At 36.9% G+C, this 26,574-nt stretch overlaps 1 protein-coding gene across 1 annotated transcript in view; it reads right to left on the reverse strand.

The window, feature by feature from the left end:
• The window catches only part of LOC107743322 (protein FAM184A), a 142,058-nt gene that overhangs the window by 12,369 nt on the left and 103,115 nt on the right, over positions 1-26,574 (reverse strand). The window contains exons 12-14 of the mRNA XM_016556491.1: positions 22,494-22,647; positions 21,052-21,179; positions 10,394-10,578 (exon numbers count right to left, since the gene is read on the reverse strand). Of these exons, the coding sequence (XP_016411977.1) occupies positions 10,394-10,578; positions 21,052-21,179; positions 22,494-22,647 (467 nt within the window). The remainder of the gene's footprint in view (positions 1-10,393; positions 10,579-21,051; positions 21,180-22,493; positions 22,648-26,574) is intronic.

A 26,574-nucleotide genomic window follows, 5' to 3' on the forward strand; every position in this document is an offset into this window, starting at 1 on the left:
CACCGCCGCTTCGGGGGAACTGAGAGCGGCCACCGCCGCTTCCGGAGCTTTGTGAGAGGACACCGCCGCTTCTGGAGCCTTGTGGCCGGGCACCGCCGCTTCGAGAACATCATGAGCGGGTACCGCCGCTTCAAGAACATCATGAGCGGCCACCGCCGCCTCGGGGAAACTGAGAGCGGCCACCGCCGCTTCCGGAGCCTTGTGAGCGGACACCGCCGATTCGGGGGAACTGAGAGCGGCCACCGCGGCCTCGGGGAAACTGAGAGCGGCCATCGCCGCTTCCGGAGCCTTGTGAGCGGACACCGCCGCCTCGGGAGGATCGTGAGCGGGCGCCGCCACTTCGAGAACATCGTGAGCGGGCTCCGCCGCCTCGGGAGGATCGTGAGCGGGCACCGCCGCTTCGAAAACATCATGAGCGGGTACTGCCGCTTCGAGAACATCACGAGCGGCCACCGCCGCTTCCGGAGCCTTGTGAGCGGGCACCGCCGCTTTGAGAACATCATGAGCGGGCACCGCTGCTTCGGGGGAACTGAGAGCGGCCACCGCCGCTTCTGGAGCTTTGTGAGCGGACACCGGCGCCCCGTGGAAACGGCGAGCGGGCACCGCCGCCTCGGGGGAACTGAGAGCGGACGCCGCCGCCTCGGGGGAACTGAGAGCGGACGCCGCCGCCTCGGGGGAACTGAGAGCGGACGCCGCCGCCTCGGGGGAACTGAGAGCGGACGCCGCCGCCTCGGGGGAACTGAGAGCGGACGCCGCCGCCTCGGGGGAACTGAGAGCGGACGCCGCCGCCTCGGGGGAACTGAGAGCGGACGCCGCCGCTCAATGTGAAAGCACGCACGTGATGGAGATTTACCGCTGATTACAGAACCGGCTTTTCTGACAAGATGTGCGTTAAATATCGCATGCGATTTATCGTGCAGCCCTACTATCTATCTATCTATCTATCTATCTATCTATCTATATATCTATCTATCTATCTATCTATCTATCAGCTCTGTTTATCCATCCATCCATCATCCTCTATCTGTCCGTCTGTCCGTCCGTCCGTCCTCTATCTATCTATCTATCTATAATTATCATAGATAATTATTAGTTGACCTCACGTTAAAAGCTAAAACTATGAATACGAAATATGACCCCTGTAAACAGGCTCATAATAGCTGTTCACTGAATGGGCCTTTCTGAGTAAATAACACTGTTCTGATCAAGCCTATTTATCCATTTAAAGTGACAGCAGCAAAATAGCAAAACAAAAACAACAACAACAACAACAAAAAAAAAGCACCTGCAGAGTGCACTCGAGCGGTTACAGTAGAGCAGCCCATGCTCCACACACACGAGGATAACTGAGGATCACCGAACACATTAAATATTCATGAAACTTAAATAGGTTGAAATTTAAAACTGGTTGGAGGACTCGGTTTAGGGAAACTCAGCTGTCATAATAATTAATTGCACATAAGACAGGACTGTCATTTCAATAGCTTTGTGTTATGTTTAATTAGCTGGCTGTGTATCTCTGCTCTCCAAGGACACCTGGAGATGGCATGCCTAGGAAACGCTGAGGGATACAAGTTCTGACTGCTTCACACGAGACCTCATTCTGTTCAGTCACAGACTGACTGCTAATCATACTAAAAATACTTGCACCAGGCAAAAGTTCAAAACATAATTTAAAGGAATAGCTCACCTTAAAATCATTTACTCACTCTCATGTCATTAGTAAACCTGTATGAGTGATTCTTTTGTGGAACTCAACAGGTTTTCCAAACAATTCAAGTGAATGAAGCTGTCAAGCTCCAAAATGACAAAAATACACCATGAAATAGCATAAAAGTAGTCCAATTGACTTGTGTACTATATATGTTTCCTGAAGTCATAAGACAACAATCAATATACAGCAACCAGTGAAGAACGATTGAGTGAGTGAGTACTGAACAAATGATTCTAATGAATTGGTTCATTTTAGTCAATCAAGCCTTTTTCAAAGACTTTGAAAAAATGACTTATTCAAATGATCCCAAATATTTATTCCATAAAAAGCACTAAAAGAATAATGGAAGTTAACAGAACGGGAATCGTTAAGAGGAATCAAAACCACTAGGAATGGGAATCATAAAGAATTTAAGGGTTTTGATTCTGAAGAACAGATTGAAATTGACTAATTTGTGCTTCAGCATATTCAAACTTGGTGCATTAAGATCAGCTGCCAGACACAAGACAATTAATGACATTAGTCATGAAATAATGGCTTAAATTGGTTTAAACTCACACAGAGTTATCTTATGATTTCATAATACCTGGAATACAGCACATGAGTCATATGGACTCCTTTTATGATGCTTTTTTTTTTTAAAAGAGCTGCATGAATATCTACCTTTTTATTTCAGTGAAGAAAGAAAGTCAAACAAATCTGGAACTACAAAGGGAAATAAATAAATTATTAAATGAATAATAGAATCTTAATTTTTGGGTGAAGAATTCCTTTAAGATCAGTCCTTCATACCCTTTGTCTTATGAACACACAGTAGAATCATTTTCACAGATGGATTTGATAAATGATTAATTAAAACCTCTAGGATTTAAATGCACTTTGTTAAATGCAGTTCTATCTTTCTGTTGTATTTGGTAGGCTGTAGGGCCTTTCCATGTCATGACACACACTTCCAGAATCTAAATTATTCATTATCATTCTCAGTTGTGAATACTGAGTGGATTGAGGCAGTCAGATTAACTATTTTTATATGACAAGCTGTTCAATAGCTGGATGTGTTGGTAAATTAGGTCACCTCTGACAGCAATATCTACAGTAAGAGTTCTTATACAACCCTGCCAATTTTCTATATATTTACACACACACACACACACTTAGTCTGGTCAGCTATCCTTATGGGGACTCTCCATAGGCGTAATGGTTTTTCTACTGTACAGACCGTATATTCTATTGCCCTACACCTAAACCTACCCCTCACAGGAAACTTTCTGCATTTTTAGATTTTCAAAAAACTTAATTCTGTATGATTTATAAGCTTTTGTACCCGTGGGGACCAGGTCCCCACCGTGACACGAGTCTCCATGAGTCTGTGTGTATTCAGGTTTAAGTCCCCACCAGAATATATAAACCTGTACACACACACACATATACATACATATACACACACACACACATGTCTGGTTTGCTATCCTTGTGGGGACTCTCCATAGGCGTAATGGTTTTTCTACTGTACAGACCGTATATTCTATTGTCCTACACCAACCCTACCCCTAAACCTACCCCTCACAGGAAACTTTGTGCATTTTTAGATTTTCAAAAAACTTAATTCTGTGTGATTTATTAGCTTGTTTACCCGTGGGGACCTCAATTTAGGTCCCCACCATGACACGAGTCCCCATGAGTCTGTGTGTATTCAGGTTTAAGTCCCCACAGTCCCCACCAAACAGGTACACACATACACACACACACACACACACACACACACACCTCCTGTTCGTATAGTTCGTATATTCTGACTCAAATTCATCTAAACAAGTTTATAATCCAAAGTCTGTGTAGATGATATATAAAATGTACCATTTTAAGCAAAAATTAGGGTGAATATGAATAAACTGGGACATTTTTTCCATTCATCTCTATGACAAAAAGTGTCCCAATTTACACGAATTCACCCTAAATAAATTATTCACACATCTAGGGCAATAATATTCACAATACCATCTGTTTTTTTTCACTAACCAACCACCTATAATCCAGTTTAACCAGACACTTTTTACAGTGCTCATATACACTGTAAAAATGATTTTTTCTAAGTTGTAAATAGATTATTGAAGTACGTTTTAAAAGAAAATACTAATTCAGTCTTTCTAATTAAAAATGTTGTTTAATTCAGTATTACTTGCCATTTCTTTGTAATTATTTCTGAGTGTAAATTGTTTCTACACCAAATTTTTTTCAGTGTATTAATGTGGCATAAGTATATTTAAATCAAATCATTGACATTTTTAGAGCAAACAAACATTGCGCTACAACTAGAAAGCAGACAACAAACAAAAATGGGTTTAAAACACATTTTACAGTAATCATAGCAGCAATAATTCATCAAATGATGATTCAGTGAAAGAGAAGAGCATTAGTTACATGCTTGCTTCTCCATATGAATGGTGTACCTTGTCAGAGCACAAAATAACCCTAATCCAAACACAAAAAATACACAAACAGCATGATTAGTAGCTAAAGGCATCTGCTATCTTTCTGAGCTGCCTTGACAGGGTCGTCTGTTCTGCTCTCAGTTTTCGTAAGATATCTTCTGTCTCCCTCCCAGCATCTCTTCAGAAACATTGGGTTTAAGTCCCCACCAGAATAGAAAAACAGGTACACACATACACACACACACACACACACACACACACCTCCTGTTCGTATATGGCTGTCTTTCTGACTCAAATTCATCTAAACAAGTTTATAATCCAAAGTCTGTGTAGATGATATATAAAATGTACCATTTTAAGCAAAAATTAGGGTGAATATGAATAAACTGGGACATTTTTTCCATTCATCTCTATGACAAAAAGTGTCCCAATTTACACGAATTCACCCTAAATAAATTATTCACACATCTAGGGCAATAATATTCACAATACCATCTGTTTTTTTTCACTAACCAACCACCTATAATCCAGTTTAACCAGACACTTTTTACAGTGCTCATATACACTGTAAAAATGATTTTTTCTAAGTTGTAAATAGATTATTGAAGTACGTTTTAAAAGAAAATACTAATTCAGTCTTTCTAATTAAAAATGTTGTTTAATTCAGTATTACTTGCCATTTCTTTGTAATTATTTCTGAGTGTAAATTGTTTCTACACCAAATTTTTTTCAGTGTATTAATGTGGCATAAGTATATTTAAATCAAATCATTGACATTTTTAGAGCAAACAAACATTGCGCTACAACTAGAAAGCAGACAACAAACAAAAATGGGTTTAAAACACATTTTACAGTAATCATAGCAGCAATAATTCATCAAATGATGATTCAGTGAAAGAGAAGAGCATTAGTTACATGCTTGCTTCTCCATATGAATGGTGTACCTTGTCAGAGCACAAAATAACCCTAATCCAAACACAAAAAATACACAAACAGCATGATTAGTAGCTAAAGGCATCTGCTATCTTTCTGAGCTGCCTTGACAGGGTCGTCTGTTCTGCTCTCAGTTTTCGTAAGATATCTTCTGTCTCCCTCCCAGCATCTCTTCAGAAACATTGTCCTCATCTCCTCCCTCTCCACCAACCCCTCTGTGTCTACATCACAGTCTGGTGTTCTTTCCTTAGCATTCAAGCTGTTGCATAGCCTCTGTCACCAAATGCATGTAAACAACCAGTCAAAACAGAAGTTACAAATGCTTCATCCTACAAAATAAGCATACTGTATATTGTATACGGACTAGAGCCCTGCACGGGCCTCAAATAATGGCCCTAGCCCGGCCCTGGCCCGAGACGCTCAGGCCCTAGCCCGGGTCCGGGTCCGGGTCCGACAGCTCATCAGAATTCTTGGCCCGAGTCCGACCCGAGCCCGTGTTTTTCCCCCCTTCTGCCAAAACAGCTTATACTACCGTTTCAGCTATTAAAATAGCTCAGTTTTGTATGTAATGTCAAAGTGATTATATTTCGTTTTGTTTTTTAAGTTAATTTAGAAAAACGTTTGGAGCATTTTTTTTTCCGTTAAATGTAAGTTTTTGTTTTTTAAAGTAACGACCAAGCGGTCAGCGGCAGACATGCAGTGAGTTGATCATAGCCTATGTTTGATCAATTTAGTCTTCTCAAATCATCACGACTTGCCTAAAAGTGAATCTATAGATATAAAACAGTTCAAGCATATCACAATTAGGGCTGCACAATTAATCGAATTTCTAATTGCGATTACAATTAGGAATGCCACAATTACGTAATCGTTCAAAGCGGCGGCAATTAATCGTTCAAAGTCCACTTATGTTATTCTGTGTGCTTAAGATGTTTTTTTTTTCTTTCTACAGGTAATCTTAAGGGTTTTTCCACTGTTTTATTTCTATAACATTATAACATTTGAGACTTAATACTATAGAAAAGCAATACAAGTTTTTCAGTTAGTGTTTTCAGCTTGTTTATTTAATTTTTGCTCATAAAGGTAAGAATAATACATCACTCGGTACTGTAAAGGGTCTACTTTTATTTGTGGGCACTCACAATATCAACAAAACGTTGTGCTTTTATAAAATAAAGGAGACAAACGGGGTTGGCCATCTGGTTGTGCTTTTATAAAATAAAGGATACATACAGGATGCGCTTTCTGCAATTTCGGCCAGGAGCCTTCACAATGATGAACCGAAACTCAGCGAATACTTGCCTCACAGACTTGCTAAATATATCTATAGAAAGCTTTAAATTACCACTTTAAAACGAAATAATTAAAATCAAATACAAAAACTCTTTCATTATAAAATCCGTAAAGATGCATTTCTCTCTAAAGGTGCGTCCAATGAGGAGATGGCGAGTCAGGATCATCATCTTTGCAGATTCTGCACTGCACATGACCAATTGGCTCACTGTTTGCCGTAGTAATCAAATCAAAACTCTTCCAAAATGCAGCTTTTCCCGAAGTATTGGGAACTTTTACTAACTCCCCACGCTCCTACTTCTCCCTGATGCTCTGCACGGTCAACTGTCACCTGTATGCTAATACGTGCGTATATGCATTGCGTATTGCCTAGGTGATGTATAATATTTATAATATAATCAATATAACAATATTTCATACAGTAGCCTATGTGTGCTCTGCGCTTATATGGGCACAATAACAGGAGAGAAGCTAAATGAGTAAAACAGTAATATTTTTTAATATTTCTAGTTTCCAATTTCAATATAATATAAAATGTAACTTATTCCTGTGATGCACAGCTGAATTTCCAGTCTTCCGTGTCACATGATCCTTCAGAAATCATTCTAATATGCTGATGCTCAAACATTTCTTATTATCATCAATATTATAAATGTTAAAAACCATATTTTTGTGGAAAGCATGACACATTTTTTCAGGATGATTTGATAAACAGAAAGTTCCAAACAATAGCATTTATTTGCATTTAACATCATAACTCACTTTTGATCAATTTAATGTGTCATTGCTGAATAAAATTATTTAAAAATGTAAAAATTAAAATAAAAAAATCTTAAATTTTGTTTCTTTTTCTTAACCCATACAAATACCCATTCTTTCTTCTTGTTTTAAGTAAAAAAAAATCTCACTCAACTCTGTTACATTTATGCTTATAAAAAAAAAGCTATTTGTCAGTGGGGTAAGAAAAATACATTTAAGATATGTTCTCTGAAAACAAAGCTAGGCAAATGTATTTTGTTTGGAGGACTAGTTTGAGAAAATATATTTTTCAGTGTAACACTCAAAGGAAGTACACTGTCTTTTATCCTATTTTCAAACATTTTATTTTATCAAAGGTTGTAATATTGTCATTCAGCTCAGAGCTGGTTAGTTTGATTCATGGCTCAGAGCTCTATATTAAAGAATTTTTTGAAGTCTCTATGGAGAAAATGAATAAGAAAAATGTAAGCAAGGCCACTACAAAAGTGTGCGGTCACTGTTGTGATCTATTAGTGCAGCGAGCACTTCTTTTGATTCCTCTGAAACATTCATCCAGCTCAGTGTCTGTTTATTTGCTCTGATACAAATGTATCAGTCTGAGTAAATAACATTCACAAATCATTGTGTTACGTGAGTGGTGTCATTTTCAAAAGACAACACACTTCCAGCTACATACTATTGATTTTTAGTTATGTTCATTTTCCATACTGCAATTTCTATGCGATATGACTTTTATCCGAAACACATTCTCTACCATTTAGCCACACAATGTGATGGGTTCACATAAAGAGCAATAAAGCAGGATCTCCTCTCGGTAAATGATAACGCCCCTGGGGAACGGCACTGCAATGTATTTGCCACTTTTATCTCAGGACCTAAATATGTCAATGTTACATACTTGAAAGTGAAATGAGATCAGCACCCGTCTTGCATTATGATGTGTGTTACTAAACAATCACATTATCTCAAAACAGCCGCTATGTATAATGAAACAGCTTTTTTACTTATTAATACAAGGGTGAAATATTAATATCAACCGCTGAATAAAAGATATAATGGCCGTGAGTTCAGGTTTTCTAATCCAATTCATTTCTCTTTTTAAAAGTCTGTTTTCTTTTCTTTAATCTACAACAAAAGACAAACAACACTGTCCAAAAGAGCCAGACAGCAACAAGAGAACTGTGGGCAAAATGACAGACAAATCCTGATAGGACTTTCTAGGCAAGAACATGGTGCACTTTTCTTTTGTTCTTTATTTCTTTTCACTTGCAACCCCATTCTGCTTGAAAATAATTGAATTCCCATCTCTTTCATCATCACCAATGACTCCTGTCACATAAAAGCAGAAGAGAATGCCACATTAGAGGTTGTTTAAGGATTGCAAACGTTCTCATGCAACCTCATGCATGCAGACGTGAGATGAAATTTTCTCATTTTGCAATGAGTTTACACACTGTTTCCTAAATACAGTGGTGGATGAAGTACACAAATAAAGTACAAAATAAAATATGACTCCAGTAAAAGTACAGAAGTACTTGATTTTAAATGCACTTAAGTATTAAAAGCATAGGTGGAGCATGTGTAAGGCTTAGCCTTCCCCTGGCCACAGGGTCTTGGGGCAAAAATGCCACTAAATTAGACAAAAATGCCCCTGCACAAACAAATTAAATCTATTACGTCTGTTGCTAACAAAGTGTAAATGAATAGAAAGTGTCGACTGCGCATTAAATTAAGATTTGCTCATGTTGCACCGTATTTCATTTTCCCGCGAATTCTCTCATCATACACAACAAAGCGCAGATGTACGCACAATGTAAGTAAGAGATTCCTTTCGCAATGTAGACAGCTTCAGTGATTATAACGATAGTTTTGTTTTTTTGAGAGTGCCATAGATCAAAGTTAGTGATAATGTCGTTACTGTACATCATTTATTAGCTGTTTGAATAACCCTGGGAAGGAAACGTTATATAATTATGAATTTCTAATGTTTTAATTAAATTGTAATCACATTAAATACAAATTCAGTCCCATTAAACATATTTTATTAGCCTACATGACACCCGTGTCTGGTTCTTGCCGAAAAAGACAGGTTTATGATGTTTGTAGTTAATAGATTTGCAGGGGCGGTTCTGGGGGGGGGCCGAGGGGGGCCAGTGCCCCCGTGTCAACAAGCTTGGCCCCCGCTCTGGCCCCCCTAAATTTGGAATCGTATCACACAAAATAATATTGGGTGCAATGCGCAGTTTGTCCTGTGGGTGGCAGCAATTGAAAAAAGTAAAACATCACCAGCTGCTAGTGGCGCAGAGCCAGACACGTTTTTTACAGCGCTGCGCATTAAAATCAATCACACACCATTCTGTTGAGCTTATAAATGCAGCGGCCAATCAGAGGCGTTTAGACGAGTCATCGCCGAAACGCCAGAGTTTTGTACAGTGTGCACGCTCGCTGACTGAATTCTGCTCTCTGGCGAATTTTCTCATCATAAACAACAAAGTGCAGATGTGCGTATGAATGTAAGTAAGATATTCATTTCATAGTATAAACCGCTTCAGTGATTTTGATAGGAGTTTATGAGAGTGCTTGAACTCTGACTAGACTGAAGTCAGTGATATTGTTTTTGATAATGTAAATGTTCTTTGCTCTCTTTCTGTACCATAAAAGTGTTATAATTTGTAACTTACAATGTTTTTATTAAATTCACATTAAATACAAAGTCAGTTGTATTAAAAATATTGTATGACATGCTGGAGAAAATGCGGAAATGTATCGGCTGACCATTTTCACATCTTCTGGGACTGTAATATCATTCGTACTTACTGGCAGGATTTGAATAGAGAGATAAATGCAATAATGGGATTGAATCTTGAGTGTGACTTTAGAACAATGTACCTGGGACTGTCCTCTTCAAAAATAACAAAGAAGGATATATGTTATGCCATTTATATGAGTTTGAAGCTGTGATTTTGGTAGTTAAACTAAATTAAAATGAGAAATGCTGCATTGGCAGCTAGCTGAAATAAAAAATATTTTTTATTTTATTTTATTTTATTTCAGTTAACGTTTATTGATATTTGAAGTAATGAAAATGTTTTTTTTATGGTTTTAATTTTACTTTCAGTTTTAGTTAACCATAATCACCCTGTAAATAAGCAAACTTTTTTTTAATATACCATATAGTATTTTAAAAATGAGGAAAAATAAAAATACTTTGTTTCACTGTCTAAATCCAAGAAATCCTCACAGTCTCCAATCCAAGACTCACCTGATCTGCTGATTGGCCTCGCTACGGATCTTCAAAACCTCTTTGCCCTTGAGTTCCAGCTCCTTGGTCAAAGTGCTGATGTTCTCGTTCAGGGTGTGAATCTCGTGGTCCAGATCGGCAATGTGCTTCTTCCTGCGACTGACCTCCTCCTGCAGATCTGAGATGCGACTCAGAAGCTCGTGTTCCTGCAACACACGAGAACGCAAGGTCACGAAAAATGGCAGACTGACCTTACTTGAGAATGCCGCGTGTTATGCAAGAGCGTGGATTGTGTGTGGCTCTTCCTGAAACATCTGAATTCAGACACATGGAGTTCCCACAGATGCTATTTTCACATTGCACTTTGAGACTATGTTGGGACCTAACATTGATGGCACATCCCTCTGGCTCGCCTTGCTTATCCACTACACCTTCAAATATATGAATAGTTTAGTTATGAATAAATAAAGGTTGGGAGCAGCCAGCAGACCTACAGCATTATCTTTAGCACTAGAGTTTCATCTCTTGAGGGACGTCAGGAGCTAATGGGCCTTGAGTCCATGTCTGAAGTTACTGGGGAACAACTTTCGTCAACTTTCTTAAGTATTCAGTTACTTATTTAAAAAATGGCAAAAAATACAATGTTTCTGGCGATGTACTAGAAATAAATTGGTTTTGAAATGAGGCGGGGAAACTTCCCTTGCAGAAATGCATCTCAGAGCACTGAGAAAATGTATGCCTTTGAATAAAACACTGAACATAACAAAAATACCAGTATTAAATAAATAAATACAAATTCTGAGAGGATTTTTTTCAGAGAGGGCCCATGTTTGTAGTTTAGTTCCACATGACCATTTTCCACCCTCTCTCTGACTTTTAAAATTAAACAGGCTGTTTTGTTACTGTTAAGGATTTTCAAAATGACATCTGTTATGATCGGCCAAACTGTCTGCATACAAAATGACTAACAAGGATTACTGAAAACTGAATATGTTTTCTATGATATGGCATCCATTAAAACAGAGACACTCTTTAGATGCATGCTCACATGCATGCATCTAACTTTTAATATACAGCACAACACACAATACCCACATCACAAAGGGGTACAAATTAGAGCCTGACTCTTTAAAATGAATAGTTTAAAACACAGAAATTAAATATTATGGCAAAATGATAATGATATATTTTAGTTGTTGGATACAGTCGAGAAGGTCAGGACCTCTGAGGTGGGACAAGTTAAAATCTATTTTAATGGTTTAAAAATCCATTTAAGACATTTGATGCATTTAAGCTCTCAGGGTATGTTAACATTTTGTTAGGTAACAGTTTATCAAACATATCTAATAGTTCTCACTCCAAAAAAAACCCATCACATTCATGCCTCTAAAAAAAGTAATGGGACACCACAGTGTACTGTATTCACAGAAATTGCCACACAGGCTGTTCTCTACTGTAACGATTATATACACAACTGTATACGTCAGACTCCAGTACATCCCTGGTTAGATTAATTAGACAACACTTGTCTCAGGGGCAATTTTCCACTCCACTGGCACTTTGACTTTTAAATGCCTCATGCAGAGGAAGAAGTAGAAATCCTCCTGGAAAATACAGCTGAGCCCGTTTCCAGTTTTATGCAGTTAATGGCTCTTGCTTAATCAAATTACAATTTGCTCATCCAACTCTGAATGTCTGTAAATATCATTTCACACAACAAATAGCTCAATAACGGTATCAGTGTGTGGCAAAGAAAACCTGTAGCCCAGAGGGGCTTCCTATATTGGGGCCGAATTAAGTGATAAAGGATGCCAGTGTCAGCAGAAAAAGTAATAAATAGCAAACATTTGCATTAAAAACAAATTTGTGTATTTCTAATGTATACTCACTTAAATAATTACAAAAATATCACAGCCTTTGTAGACAACCGTGAATTACCCTGAAAGAGCATTTGTTAATAACTCCAAATCACGACAGATGGTTCATCTTGAGAATGAAGCATAAAAACAGCATGCTCACTTCTAAGAAAATTTGTCCAAATAGTAAAACTTTGAATCAGTGCCAATCTGTTTCTCCCACTCTGTCCATGTGTCCTGCAGCAATGATATCATTCTTTAAGAGCAGTCCATTTTGATATACACAGCAAAATCCCCAGAGTTAAATCAACTCTGCTCAAAGTGCATATTGTCCCAATCTACAGAGTGTTAAAGTAACACTGAAGCCGAGTTAAAGTTAATGGGAAAACACACATATATATGTGCTGTATGGGATATAAGTTATGGATCGACATTAAAAACATGACCTGAATCCCCCTGACTATTTCATGTTAATTAATGTTTCATGTTTTTCATGTTAACATGTTATTTGTGTGAAAGTACCACGACCATGGCCCCTAAAAGAATGTAGCTGAGCCTCCTGTATATCAACAGCATGTCAACAAAACATCTGCTCTTCCTGCAGATGTTGCATTATGTGCTTGGACTCAGGTGTGCGTTGGTCTTTATTCCCTGACCGCTCACTGGATGTATGTGTGGTGTCGATGTTCTGGAGCAGAGCTGTCAGGGGTCTGCCTGTGAGATTTTCATTTACACAACTCAAGACTGTGCCTCCAGCAGAACACAGGAGCAGCGCCTGGAGCACACGGCGGCCCAACTCTCTCTCTCGGACACTGATTATATATTTAGAGTCAGACTTTTTTTTTTTTTTACAGCTGCACTGTAATTTTATTGTCAATAATAATACTATATATAGTGAAAAACTTTAATAGACCTAACAAGACATTTCATGTAATTTTACAGTAAAATACTGTTAAATGTACAGACTTTAAAAGTGAAAAAGAACGTCTTCTTATAATTTACAGCAAAAAACTGAAAATTGACATTCCCAGAATTCCCTGTGAAACATTTAATCATTCAAACACCTGTTTCTTCTTAGGTTTTTTCTTATCATTTACTGTATGCACATTGGGGTTTTATGTTGCTAATGTTTATTGCATTAGTTTCATGTCACGTTTGTTACCTTGATAGTGTTTTGTACTTCTGTACCTTCTATCTATTAGTATTTACCTCCTCAGCTTGTGATGAGCTTTGATTCATTATGTGGCATTCTCATCTCTTCTCTCATTATGTGGTTTTTGAAGTGGTTGTCAGTGCATTATAAAACAGATTTTAGTACTTAAATAGGTTGGTATATTAACATTATATCAGTTAATGGAATACAGGTTGTTACTGTAAATTTAAGTTGAATCTGTAAAACTTAAAAGGTTGCTACCATATTTTTGCGGTAAAGTTCTGGCAACCACAACTTCTGCTTGTTTACCGTGAATTTCACAGATTTTTTTACAATGTGGTCAACGATAAAACATGAGAAACAATCAAATAAACACAGACTTCATAGGATCCAAGCCATATCTATAACATCGGAGACTTGAGGGTGGATTTTTTTTTTTTCAATTGTAACAGTAAGTAACTTCCTAGCAACCATCCAGGGGCAAATATAGTTTGAACTAGTTGGACTATCTAGAAGTTAACCAAGTGATAATCAATACTTTTCAGATTCAAATTAGACCAATATACTTTTTTATGTAACTGAATTTAAAATGTTATGGCCAGACTTGAAGAAAAAAAAAAAAAGATGACTAACTTTTAGTTAGTCTAAGTAGTTTATGTAACCAGCCACACAACCGGCCACAGAACTCTCTAGCAACTGCATAGCAACATGTTAAAAAACACTCACATCTTAGCAACCACACAGCAACTGATTTTGGACAAGCAGCCACCAAAATGTGTAACATATAAGCAACAAAACCAAACTGCAAATGAAATATATGCTTTGTCACTATGGTAACAAACTTGTTCTGTAATGCTCAAATTGCGATTTGTATCTTTTATTCATGAATGGCTATTTTTGCCTGGAGTGAGGACGAAACACCTGGATAATGGCAGGGAATTGTTACATAATGAAACCCACTTCGGGTGAATAATTGACTGAAGAACACACATACTCGCACAATGTTTGAAGAGTGCAATGAAGAACAGCGTGTTCAACAGCAGCCCGAGCATCAGGTCAAAATAAACCTTGAAGCCCTGGTCATCTAAACCGATCTCCACAGAGAGACCTTCAGCGAATGTCACATCAACCATCCACCTGTCATGACAGAGCTGAGCCCAGAGGAACAGTCATCTGACATTAGCAGATGGCCCGTTTCCTGAAGAGACGCGGCTTTAAAAGTCCAGCGCTCGTTCGACCGTGCGAAAAGAGGCCTGCTGAAACCTTTCAGCTCTTATGCCTGAAGTAGAAAGGGTATAATCTCTAACCTTTTCCATCAAAGACAGAGGCACCTATAAATGTCTCCTTGGAGGAGTACTTCAATGCATAGGATAATGTAAGCATCATTAATGTTGGCCCAGGCCAGGAGGCATGCAGACAGATGAGAGGAGGCTGATTATCAGGTGTCTGGGAGCATGTGTGGAGCTCTGCTCTCCTGGGCATAGTACCCAGAAAGCCCTGAGAGAGGCTGAATTTCAGTGTGCTGCTGATCAAAAGCTTGTCGATCGAGGGGGAGCCGCACAGGTCACAGAAGAGAGACGGGAGGAATGAGGGCTCATGGTGGCACTATAGCAGGATAAGAGTTATTCAACCACATATATGATTAAAACACAGAAGAGTTATTTATGTTACCCAACACACATTTTTATATACTGTAGAAACCTGTTTCCACCTCAAACTAAACAGGCAATTGTGAGATTAGCATAAGAAATGAAGTCGCGTATATATTCAATTGTGAAATAAAAATCAGAGTTATGAGAAATAAAGTCAAAAATGGAAGATTTTAGATCACACTGTGAGATCTTAAAGTCCTAATTATGCAAAATAAAGTTAAAATTGTGAAATATTAGGCTGCAATCGTAGGAAATAAAGTTATATTATGAAATATTGAATCTCATTGTAAGGTATAAAACCAGTGTGAGATATAAAATAACTTTATGAGATACAAAGTTGAATTATGAGGAAAAAGAGACAAAATAGTAAGATATTAAAGGGGTCATATGATGCTTTTTTAAAGATCATTATTTTGTGTATTTGGTGTAACAGAATATGTTGACATGCTTTAATGTTCAAAAAACACATTCTTTTTCAAATACTGTACATTATTGTAGGTCCGCTATGCCCCGCCTCTCTCAAACGCTTCGTTTTCTACAAAGCCCCCTCCTTATGGTGAGGTAGATATGTGGGGGCGTGTTAGAATGAGCCGTTTTAGGGGGGCGTGGCAGAGTCTTAACTTTGATAAAAAATATCTCTTTGGTTTTGAGACTTTAGTCTTTGCAACTTCAGGGATCTTATCTATGCACAATCAGCTTGTAACACTCCAAAGAGAAAGGAAAACTTGAAATCGCATCATATGACCCCTTTAAGTCACTTTGGAAGACAAAAAGCTATAATTGTAAGATATTAAGTAATTGTGAGAAATATGGTCATACATCAAAATATTATTATTTAATGAGAAAAAAATTACGTATGAAAAATAATGTAATAATTGTGAAATATGAAAGAATTCATATTGTAAAACATTATCACTTCATAAGATAAAAAGTTACTATTATGAGAGTGAGATATTAAGCCACTTTGGGAGATTAAAAAAAGTCGCAATTATGAGAAATAAAGTTTGATAATTGAGATAAGTAATATTTGTGAGAAATACGGTCATATTGGGAGATATTAAATCACTTAATGACACAAAAAGTCATAATTATGAGAGAAAAAAAGAGACAAAACAGTGATATATTAAAGTTACTTGTGAAGATAAAAAGTCACAATTGTGAAATATTAAGTCACATTTTGAGAGAAAAAGGTTGTACTGTAAAATATTATCATCACTTAATGAGATAAAAAGTCATCATCATCATTGTGAAATATTTTGTAATATTGTGAGAGGTCTTATTGTAAATTATCACTTCATTAGATAAAAGGTCATGTCTAAAAGCTGAAAATAGTGAGATATTAAGTCACACTGGGAGATAAAAACAAAAACAAAAAAATAGTTGCAATTGTGAATCGTTAAGTCATCGGGAGACATACAGTCAAACTGTGAGATATTAAAACATGCCATGTAAATTAAAATTTACATATAATAAAGTTGCAATTGTGAGATATAAAAGTGACGATTATGCACAGTAAAGATACCTTTTTATGTACTTATTTTTTTAGTCTAAGATAGAAATAGTCTTTTACCCAATGAGACTTTTAGTGCATTTTTAGTCAGTTCTCCGAGCAAATGCTTGGTAATTGCTTTGCACAAAAGCACTTTGAACTTTTTACTACTGTCAAGTGATTTAAAGTGGTAATCAAATGAATGAAGGGGAAGTCGTGGCCTAATGTTTAGAGAGTCGGACTCGTAACCCAAAGGTTGCGGGTTCGAGTCTCGTACCGGCAGGGATTGTAGGTGGGGGGAGTGAATTTACAGCGATCTCTCTCCCACCTTCAATACCACGACTGAGGTGCCCTTGAGCAAGGCACCGAACCCCCAACTGCTCCCCGGGCACCGCAGCATAAATGGCTGCCCACTGCTCCGGGTGTGTGTTCACGGCTGCCCACTGCTCTGGGTGTGTGTTCACGGTGTGTGTGTGTGCGTTCACTGCTGTGTGTGTGCACTTTGGATGGGTTAAATGCAGAGCACTAATTCCGAGTATGGGTCACCATACTTGGCCACATGTCACGTCACTTTAATTACATGGAATTCTGATTAATCATATGAACTACGAAGAATCAAATACATTAATATTTGCTGAAAAAAGCCCACAGAGTAAGAAAAGGAAAATACATTGTATTATTGTGCCAGAGAAAAGCACTGAATAGTCAGAGATGTGGCCTTGCTGGGGAGCGTTTGATTTCTCGGATCCTTTTTCTCTTCATACAGCCACCTCACCAGCCGTGGAGAAGCACGTTTATTACTGACTGCAAATCAGCGATGTCAGAAAAAGTGGCGACCCGTGTAAGATAGCGTTAATGGTTATCCATCGGCCGAGAGATTCATGGTGCAGGAGCACAGCACAGCAGCATGGGCTTTAATAAATACTGTGCGTCTTGTGAACGCAGACACTCGTTTAGAGGAACCAGACCCCTGGGAGTCATTGGATCACTTATTGAGCTGCCAAACGAGCATGTGGATGAAATGATCATGTTTGTACTATTGTACCTTTAACGCATATGAACAGAACAATTCATAATGCTGTCATAAAGACCATATGACCTTGGTGCTAACTTGCAAAATAAAGAAGGGAATGTGCCTGTAAGACTCAGAATCGATTTATTAAATTCAAATATTAACAGCCAGGGGACAAAACTGATCTCAAGCCAGTTATAAATCATATGAGAGTCTATCAGGAACTCTGTGGTGTGAAGCAGCCAATCACTATCGAGGTAAAACTCAATTCTTTGCATTGTGGCTTTGACCAGCACATCATACGCAGCTCATTAAACTTAACTGTCACTGGGGAACATTTAACGATAAGACAAAAATGGAGAGAGAGTGTGGGTGAAGAGAAAGAGAGATTTCTGTTATGCAGTATGAGCAAAGTGATTCTTGGAAACCCCCACAGAATTCCAGTGAGTCTCTGTTACTGACTTCAAACACGCTTGTAACACCTGTCAGTATGCTGAATGGATCAGCTATTTCTTATTGAACCCTAAACCTAAATTAAACATAGAAATACGCATCTGTAAATTAGAGGGTAAATGGTTTAGGGCATTGTTGCTATTGTTAACTAAAACTATTAAAAATAATTTTTAGTAATTAACAAAAATGTAAATATTAGAAGAAAACTCTTGATTAAAATGAGAAATGTTGGCATCTAACTGATATAAATAAGTTTTTGTACTAAAATTACTAAAACTGAAAGTGAAAAAATAGAAGCTAAATAGAAAAATAAAAAACCTAATAAAAATGACATATCTATTTATCCATCCAACTATCCATCTAACCATCCATCCATGCATCATCGGCCTTGAAAATACAGCTGTTACCTTAACCTCCTGGGGTCGACGGTGGCGCCGGCGCCACCACGTGCATGTTTTACTGATAAGAGCAAAAAGAACTTTAAATGCTCGTTCATTTTTGTTTGTACACATAAGAGTAATACACCATTCGAATCTGTAAAGGGTCTACTTTTATTTGTGTACACTCACAATATCAACAAAACATTGTGCTTTTGCAAAATAAAGAAAATATACAGGGTGTGCTTTTAGCCGTCTCATTCTCCGCGCATATCTATGTTTGTAAGCAACTGAAAAAAGCACAAATGTCAGGGCATGTCAAAACTTTTCCAGGGCCCCAAAACACCCTCGACCCCATAGATATTTCATTGCAGCCTTAAATTCACTGGCGCATCAAAAAAATAAAAAAAATAAAAAAAATAAATAAAACAAAATAGTCAAATTAAATTATTTAACAAAAAATTACAAAATTTAAATTTAAAGTACTAAAATAATTAAAAGTGAAATAAAAATAGAAGCTAAATTAAAATATAAATCTATCTATCTATCTATCTATCTATCTATCTCGTTGCAGTCGTAAATTCACTGGTGCATCAACAAAACAAAACAAAACACAAAACAAAACAAAACAAAACAAAACAACTAGTTAATTTAAATGTTCTCACATCTAGTGCATTTTTCAAATTAACTGACAAAGCAATTTTTACACCTTCTGTTACAATGACTTGAACTAGAAAACATAAACCCATGTTTCTCACGGCTCTTTCATGACACATCTGCCTGTGCTGTCATAACCAGTGGGATCGGCAGGAGTCTTGGGGGAAGGTTAAACACTTTTTTCCCAGCCTTATTATGTAAGGGATGTTACTGAGAGTATGTAAGGGTATTACAGAAAACTCAACACAGCAAAGTCAACCGTGTCCTCGAGACAGACGCCGCAGTTTGATTGTAGACGCACATGAAACAATTCTAATCTCACAAGACACAAATATTCACAGTTTGACCCAAAAAACGTGCATCTGTGCTTTCCGCGTATGCTCATTTGTCATTCCTGGGTGATGTATGACGCACCGAGGCTGGAAACGCTTAGTAAATGCTTAGCAAAAATAGATTTCTTCCCGACGCCAGCAGTGCAGGTTTTGTTGAACTCCTGAGAGAGCTGAACTACACTGATGCTGTTTTCAGTTCACAGCCTCTCTTTAGCAAAGATCACACTGAGTTTGCCCTTTGACCTCTGCTATTGTCTGTGGGACATTAGGCAAGTTCTCACAAGACAGTTTTGAGCCAATTAGTATTGATATGGTGCTACTAAAATAAAGACCACTGTCACCTGGGGGCGCCGATTTACCAAAAACATTATAATACATATTACAAAGTATTACATAAGACACATGCTAACCTACTGAACTGAAGAGCAAAATCTCATGATTTCCAGATGAACAGATAAAAATGGAGTGCAAATACACAGAAAGTGCCATTTTACTTCAGTCACAGGCCATTACTGAGATGCAAAAGTGCTTTGCAGTTTGATTCTGCGAGTTTGTGTATGTGCGTTTCATAGACACATTTTAGCCTGAGGTCTGCGTTTAAGACTCAAATTGTACAACCTTTCAGCTGCTTGGCCAACAATCCCGTTAGCGTTTCTTTTGTTTAACTGTCATCTTATACATGAGCCAGATGACAAGAGGATTTATTAAGGTCCTTTTCTTTCATAGCAGCCAACTGTTGGCAGAACGCTATTGATTTGTCCTTTCTTGGAAAAGCATCCACTTACTGTACTTACTGTTAATCTCTGTCTCGATTAAGAGACAATAGGACAGTAGGAGACAGTCGGGGAATGATGGGAATACACTGGTAGAGAAGCTAGGACAGTTTATACAGCGACAATACTGAAACTCGCAGATCATTTGTTTATATAATAATTTAAAAAGACATAAAATATAAATGTGTACTACAATGTGAATGAATACTAAATACGACTAAAAAAAAGATTACATACTTTGAATCAATGTATTGAATGCATCTACACTACCATTTAAACGTTTTTTTTTTCAAAAGAAATTAATACTTTTATTCAAAAAGGATGCATTAAATTTGAAAAATGTTGTGACAGCAAAGGCATTTATACTGTAATATTACAAAACATTCATATTTCAAATAAATGCTGTTCTTTTAACTTTCTATTCATCAAAGAATCCTGAAACAAAAATGTTCCACAGTTTTCCACAAAAACATTAAGCATCACAACTTTTTTCAACATTGATAATAATTTAAAAAATGATCCTTGAGCAGTAAATCAGCATATTCGAATGATTTCTGAAGGATCATGTGACACTGAAGACTGGAGTAATGATGCTGAAAATTCAGCTTTGCCATCACAGGAATAAATTACATTTGAAAATATAACACCAATTTTAAATTGTAATAATATTTCACAGTATTAAAGTATTTTAACTGGATAAATGCAGTCTTTGCAAACATAAGAGTGGAGGCAGTGTGTATTCTGTCAAAAAGAACCGCCAAATTAGAGAGGAGGATGGCATTTGATTGAAATGCAAAACAACCAATTACAGCTTTTTGTATGTGACATGTATGGGCAAATCTAAAATTGATGAAACCCCAATAATACACTGTGTGCAAAACACATACTTGTGAAATATAATAACCCTGCTGTGGATAGAGTTTACCTTTACTCTGCTCTTTTCCAGAGCGTTCTCCAGTTCCTGTTTGGCAGCCACTGTTTCCTGTTGATGGGTTTGACGCATATGTTCAATGGCTGATGCGTGAAGATGGTTCAGCTCGGAACGCAGGGATGCTGAGAGGAGAACAAGAGAAAGAGAGAGACATAGGGAATGAAAAACAAGACTATTCCAGGGAGATGATCTGCTGTCTGGAGCTGAATTAAAAACCATTCATCTCCCACTCTCCCTAAAGCATAAATGTCACAGGTGGGAATGGAAGTGACACTCATTCCTCCACCTGCAATTTCCTGTCAGCGCTCCCTCATTATGCTCCTTTCCAGTTTCTTCCAATGATACCTTATTTCAAAGAGACTGGGCTATAATTAGAGCTGTAGAACTCCACTGGTTTTGCTTCAGGACTCTGAGGTTTTCCATTCAACATCTAGTACCAACACTGCTTAGTGTACAAAGTAAATGCAAACGTACTTTAAATCAAACATTTATTAATATTACCAACAAAATGCTAAATTATTAACATGGCACAGGACAAATAAGGAAACCTTTTTATTTCCAATTGTTTCTTGAAACTGCAGTCAACAAGTCATTTAACAAAATGATGCAAATTTTAAATAGTTTACTGTATTATTTCTTATTTTAATTTTATTTTTCCCAGCTCAATGAAACCCAGTCATGACAGATATATGGCACATTTTTTTGTGAGTTTTGGGCATTTTGTAAGCTAAGATCAGCATAAATTGGAGCGTAACCGAGAAACTTTAATAAAACTTTAATAAAACTGAATAAATTAAATTTGAATTTGAACTTTGTAAATCATGCAGTGTTGGACCGCATCATATTTCCAGATTTGCCAGTTGAAATTGACACAGAAAACATCATTTTAATTTCCTGAAACATTGGACAAACCAAGTCTCATATACAAAAATATAGCTGCTTGTTTCATCAAATCAGTTTAGTTATTTGTAGTATGCAATAATAATAATAATAAAATTAAGAAACACCCATCAAAAATTGTTGTTCTTTATTTTTTTGTAGAATAAAATAATTCTTCTCTTTTGTTTTGATTTTTATAAACCTAACATACTGATCCAACCTGCTTATATATTGATATCATATTAGAATGAGCTTTGGAAATGCATTTAAATCTAAACAGGCATTTCAATTGGGATTTCTTTAAGCAGTGGCAAATATTCAGCTTTGTTCTTTTTTCATCATGACAGCTACTCTCTTGCTGCCACATAAGCCATCACTATGGCAACCCATATAGATATTACAGATATTGACTTCATTGTCTCAGCAAATGGATCTGATTTCATCACTTGCAAAATGATAGCGCAGACATTCTGTCCTAAAGACTGCATTTGACCTAGAGTAAATTAAACACAGGTTCTGAAGGGTTTTTGCAGCGTGTGTGTTTGTGGCTGTTTTACCCAGCATGGCCTTGCCCTCATCCTCCAGTTCGAAGCGGAGGGTCTGCAGCTCTTGCTCTGACTGCTGTTTCAGAGTCTCGATGTTCTGCCTGTGAGCCTCCCGCAGAGTCTGAAGCTCCATGTGGTGCTGCTGCCGTAGCCGCTCCTCAAGCTCCTACACACACACAACACAACACATGCATTAGTTCATTAGAGTAGACAAATGTACATGACGACTCATACAATCTACATAAACTATATATTTGACTCATGAAAATATTATAATATGTTCATGTCTCTCATATCATTCATGCACCAATTAGAATAAAAAAAAAAACACACTTTTTTTTTCATGTGTTGCCCTTCCAGGACACTTTGCGTATACCAGGGGGGATTGAGATTTTGTTCTTGCCCATTTTTGCTGCTACACACAACAGAAAAATAAATAATGGAGGAACTAGACTCAAGGAGAAACTTCAAATATGATGTTTTACCTTGCCCTTCAGAGCCTTTGTACAAAACAGTTTGCTACTGCTTGCAGTGAAAATGGCAGATAAATAATTTTTATATATATGGCAAGCATAAACCTTTTTTGGATAGAGGACTAGATGCTCAAAAGTCAAAAGACAAAAACATTACGTGGAAGAACAACAAACCAGTAAGAAAAAAAAAAAGCTGCATGAGAACTTGTAGTTATATTGCAGTTAAATATGTTAGCTGACACTTAACAGGGGAAAAGAAAATACTATTTAATATATAAAAAACATATACTAAATATTTACTTAGACTTTTACATATAATTTTTATATATAAAACATATGTGATCCTGGACCACAAAACCAGTCATAAGGGTCAATTTTTTAAAAATTGAGATTTATACACAATCTCAAAGCTGAATAAATAACTTTCCATTGATGTATGGTTTGTTAGGATAGAACGATATTTGGCCGAGATACAACTATTTGAATATCTAGAATATGAGGGTGCAAAAAAAAATCTAAATATTGAGAAAATCGCCTTTAAAGTTGTCCAAATGAAGTTTTTAGCAATGCATATTACTAATCAAAAATTAAGTTGATATATTTACAGTAGGAAATTTACAAAATATCTTCATGGAACATGATCTTTACTTAATGTCCTAATGATTTTTTGACATAAAAAAAAAAATCAATAATTTTGACCCATACAATGTATTTTTGGCTATTGCTACAAATATACCCCAGCGACTTAAGACTGGTTTTGTGCTCCAGGGTCACATATACTAACATATACTATATACTTACAATACCATAAATAAGTTAAAATACTTGTTTAACACTTCAAACGTATTAATAAAAAAATAAAAAAAGTATATTAGTACCTAAATTACCTCCATCTGTTTGCTCAATGACAGAGAGGAAAGGCTTGTAGTAAAAAAAACAAATCTATAATTAATTACAAAAGTATTATTATATTAAATATAAAATATAATTCATTATATACAAAAACTATATGCTTGTAGTATAAACAAGTTACAATACTTAGAACTTATTAATACTCAACAACAACAAAAACTAAAAAAACACTACACTAAATTCTAAAATAAAATAAAATAAAATAAAATAAAATAAAATAAAGACCTCCATCAGGTTGCTTAACCACAGAAAGAACAGGCTTCCTCAAACTTAAACCATTAAAACTGACCAGTTTAATCAACAAAAAACTGTTAGCTTAGAAGTAAGACCAACTTGCTCGACAACTTGCTCAACCAATGTCAAAATTTGTCAAATTTACCATATTCACCTAACCTACATTCTTCTGGTGAACTGGATGGCTAGACCAGAACCAAACCAAAAAAACAAAAAACCTGCATTCTAAGCAGGTCTTTTCAACAAGGTGAATGAGAATTGCAACAGGTGCGTAAATAACGTATTTCTCAAAAATCACAGGAATTATGACTCTATCAGAAGGCACTTAAGCATCTCTGCAAGCTTGTTAAGGATCTTGGATGGTTGCTGTCTAACGCCTAGCCAGAGGAATGCAAATTATAGCACCCTGAATTAGATTAAGAGAATGGAGCTGCTTGAGCGCTGGGGATACACTGACATAACGAGGGCTAAGGCAGGGCACCTGCCTCCACTGAAAGCCTCTTTGGAGTCAGTGATATACAGCAGAGTGGGGTCGGATGGGAGAGGAAGTGAGTTAGGGAATGACAAGGGACACAAATTAGACCAAATGATTCATCAGTAAACACAGACTGCACCAAGGCAGTTGGTAGGAGCGTGCTGGAAACTGAGCCGTTTTAATGCAGAGATCAAAATAAAACAGCTGATGGGGAAGATCAACAGAGCTGAACTGAGACACGGAAAAACATACCATGTGGTCTTGAAGAGATTTGTTAAATATGACTCATCTAAAACCATACAGTCCTGAGAGGATTACAATCATGTAATAGTGAATTACTTCATTAATATTTTTGTCTGGTTTTCAAGTAAAAATATATAAACATCTCTGAAACAAGAGACATTTCCACGAGAACCAAAATTGATTTTAACATGCTTATCAATAATTAAATGTATTTAGTGTTAAGCATTTCTCACAATATTGCATATTTTAATGATTTTGAATTAGGCTTGCCGCGATAGACGGTGTTGACGGTTATACCGGTGTTAAGCTGCAACACCGGTTACGTCAATTGCCCACCGCGTCACCGACCCCCACCGTCGTTTAGATTTTTTATCACACTGGAAATTAGGTCTCACACACACACAAACACACACTCACACTCACACTCACTCACACTCACACTCTCACACACACACACACACACACACACACACACACACATTTATTTATTGATCTATATAATACATAATATATAAAATATACTATAAAAAAAGTTGCTTCCTTAATTTTAAGTACAATCAACTTAGCTGTGTAAGTGATTTCAACTTAAATTACATTAAATTGACTAAAACATGAGTTGAATCTGGTATAACGTATTTTAAAAAGTTGAAATTGCTTAACTTTTTTTTATGAGTTAAAGTAATGTAAAAAACAAGAAATTATGGTGGTGAAGAAGAGGGAACGCAAGGAAGAATTGTTGAAAGCTGGATTTGTGAAAGCATGTGATCGCTACAGGTTCAAAACATCTTTCCCAAGTTCTGTTCCAAAATTATGAGATGGTTACAGTAAGGCATTAATTTCACCCAATATTTATGTGCTACTATCTTCTATCAGCTAAAGTTGTGCTAGGCAGTAGCCAGAAAGGCAGCTCAACAAGTTTAAAAACAGAGCAATAATGTTGGCTAATGATACCCCAAAATATTCAGTTTTGCAATTTTGCTTATACTCATTAACCAATGAATCATTCAAGTTCCATATTGTGTCAAGTGTGTTACTGACACATCTTTTGCTAGCCAAAGAAACATCATGCATCAAACGGATGTGGTGTCAGTTGTGCGAGGTCAAGTTTTCTCCTCCTGCAGCCCGATGGCTCAGTAAAACTGAAAAGGTCAGGCCATTTCTGTCATTCAGACAACTATCAGGGACACGGCAGCCTGAACTGGACAACACACACATGCTTAAGAAAAACATTCACAGAAGAAATCTTTAATCTGAATGACTACAGCAGTCACACACACACACACAAACACAAACACACACACACGCAGAGTTGTGATGTTTTTTTTCCACAATTCTCTTCCCACTCTAATGTCATAGTGCCATTTTCACCTCCTCAAGTGCTACGAGGATGATGCTACATTCCTTGTGGAAATGAATCTTGAGTGGTACACTTCGCTTCTTTCTCTGCCAATAAAGCTTGTGCATTAATTAGTGAGTTATTTTAGGATTCCACACTCACGCTGTTTTCAGATTAATGAGAGAATCCCCTGCAAACAGTACAGAAAACAACCCACTATAAATGCAAAGGTTTCATTAAATCATATAATGTTTTATTTTATTAGGTTACTATATTATGTTATGCTATATATATATATACAGTGGGTACGGAAAGTATTCAGACCCCCTTAAATTTTTCACTCTTTGTTATATTGCAGCCATTTGCTAAAATCATTTAAGCTATTTTTTTTTCCTCTTTAATGTACACACAGCCCCCTAT

Source organism: Sinocyclocheilus rhinocerous, unplaced genomic scaffold (genome assembly GCF_001515625.1).
Source record: "Sinocyclocheilus rhinocerous isolate Xijiao unplaced genomic scaffold, SAMN03320098_v1.1 scaffold827, whole genome shotgun sequence".
NCBI lineage: Eukaryota > Metazoa > Chordata > Actinopteri > Cypriniformes > Cyprinidae > Sinocyclocheilus > Sinocyclocheilus rhinocerous.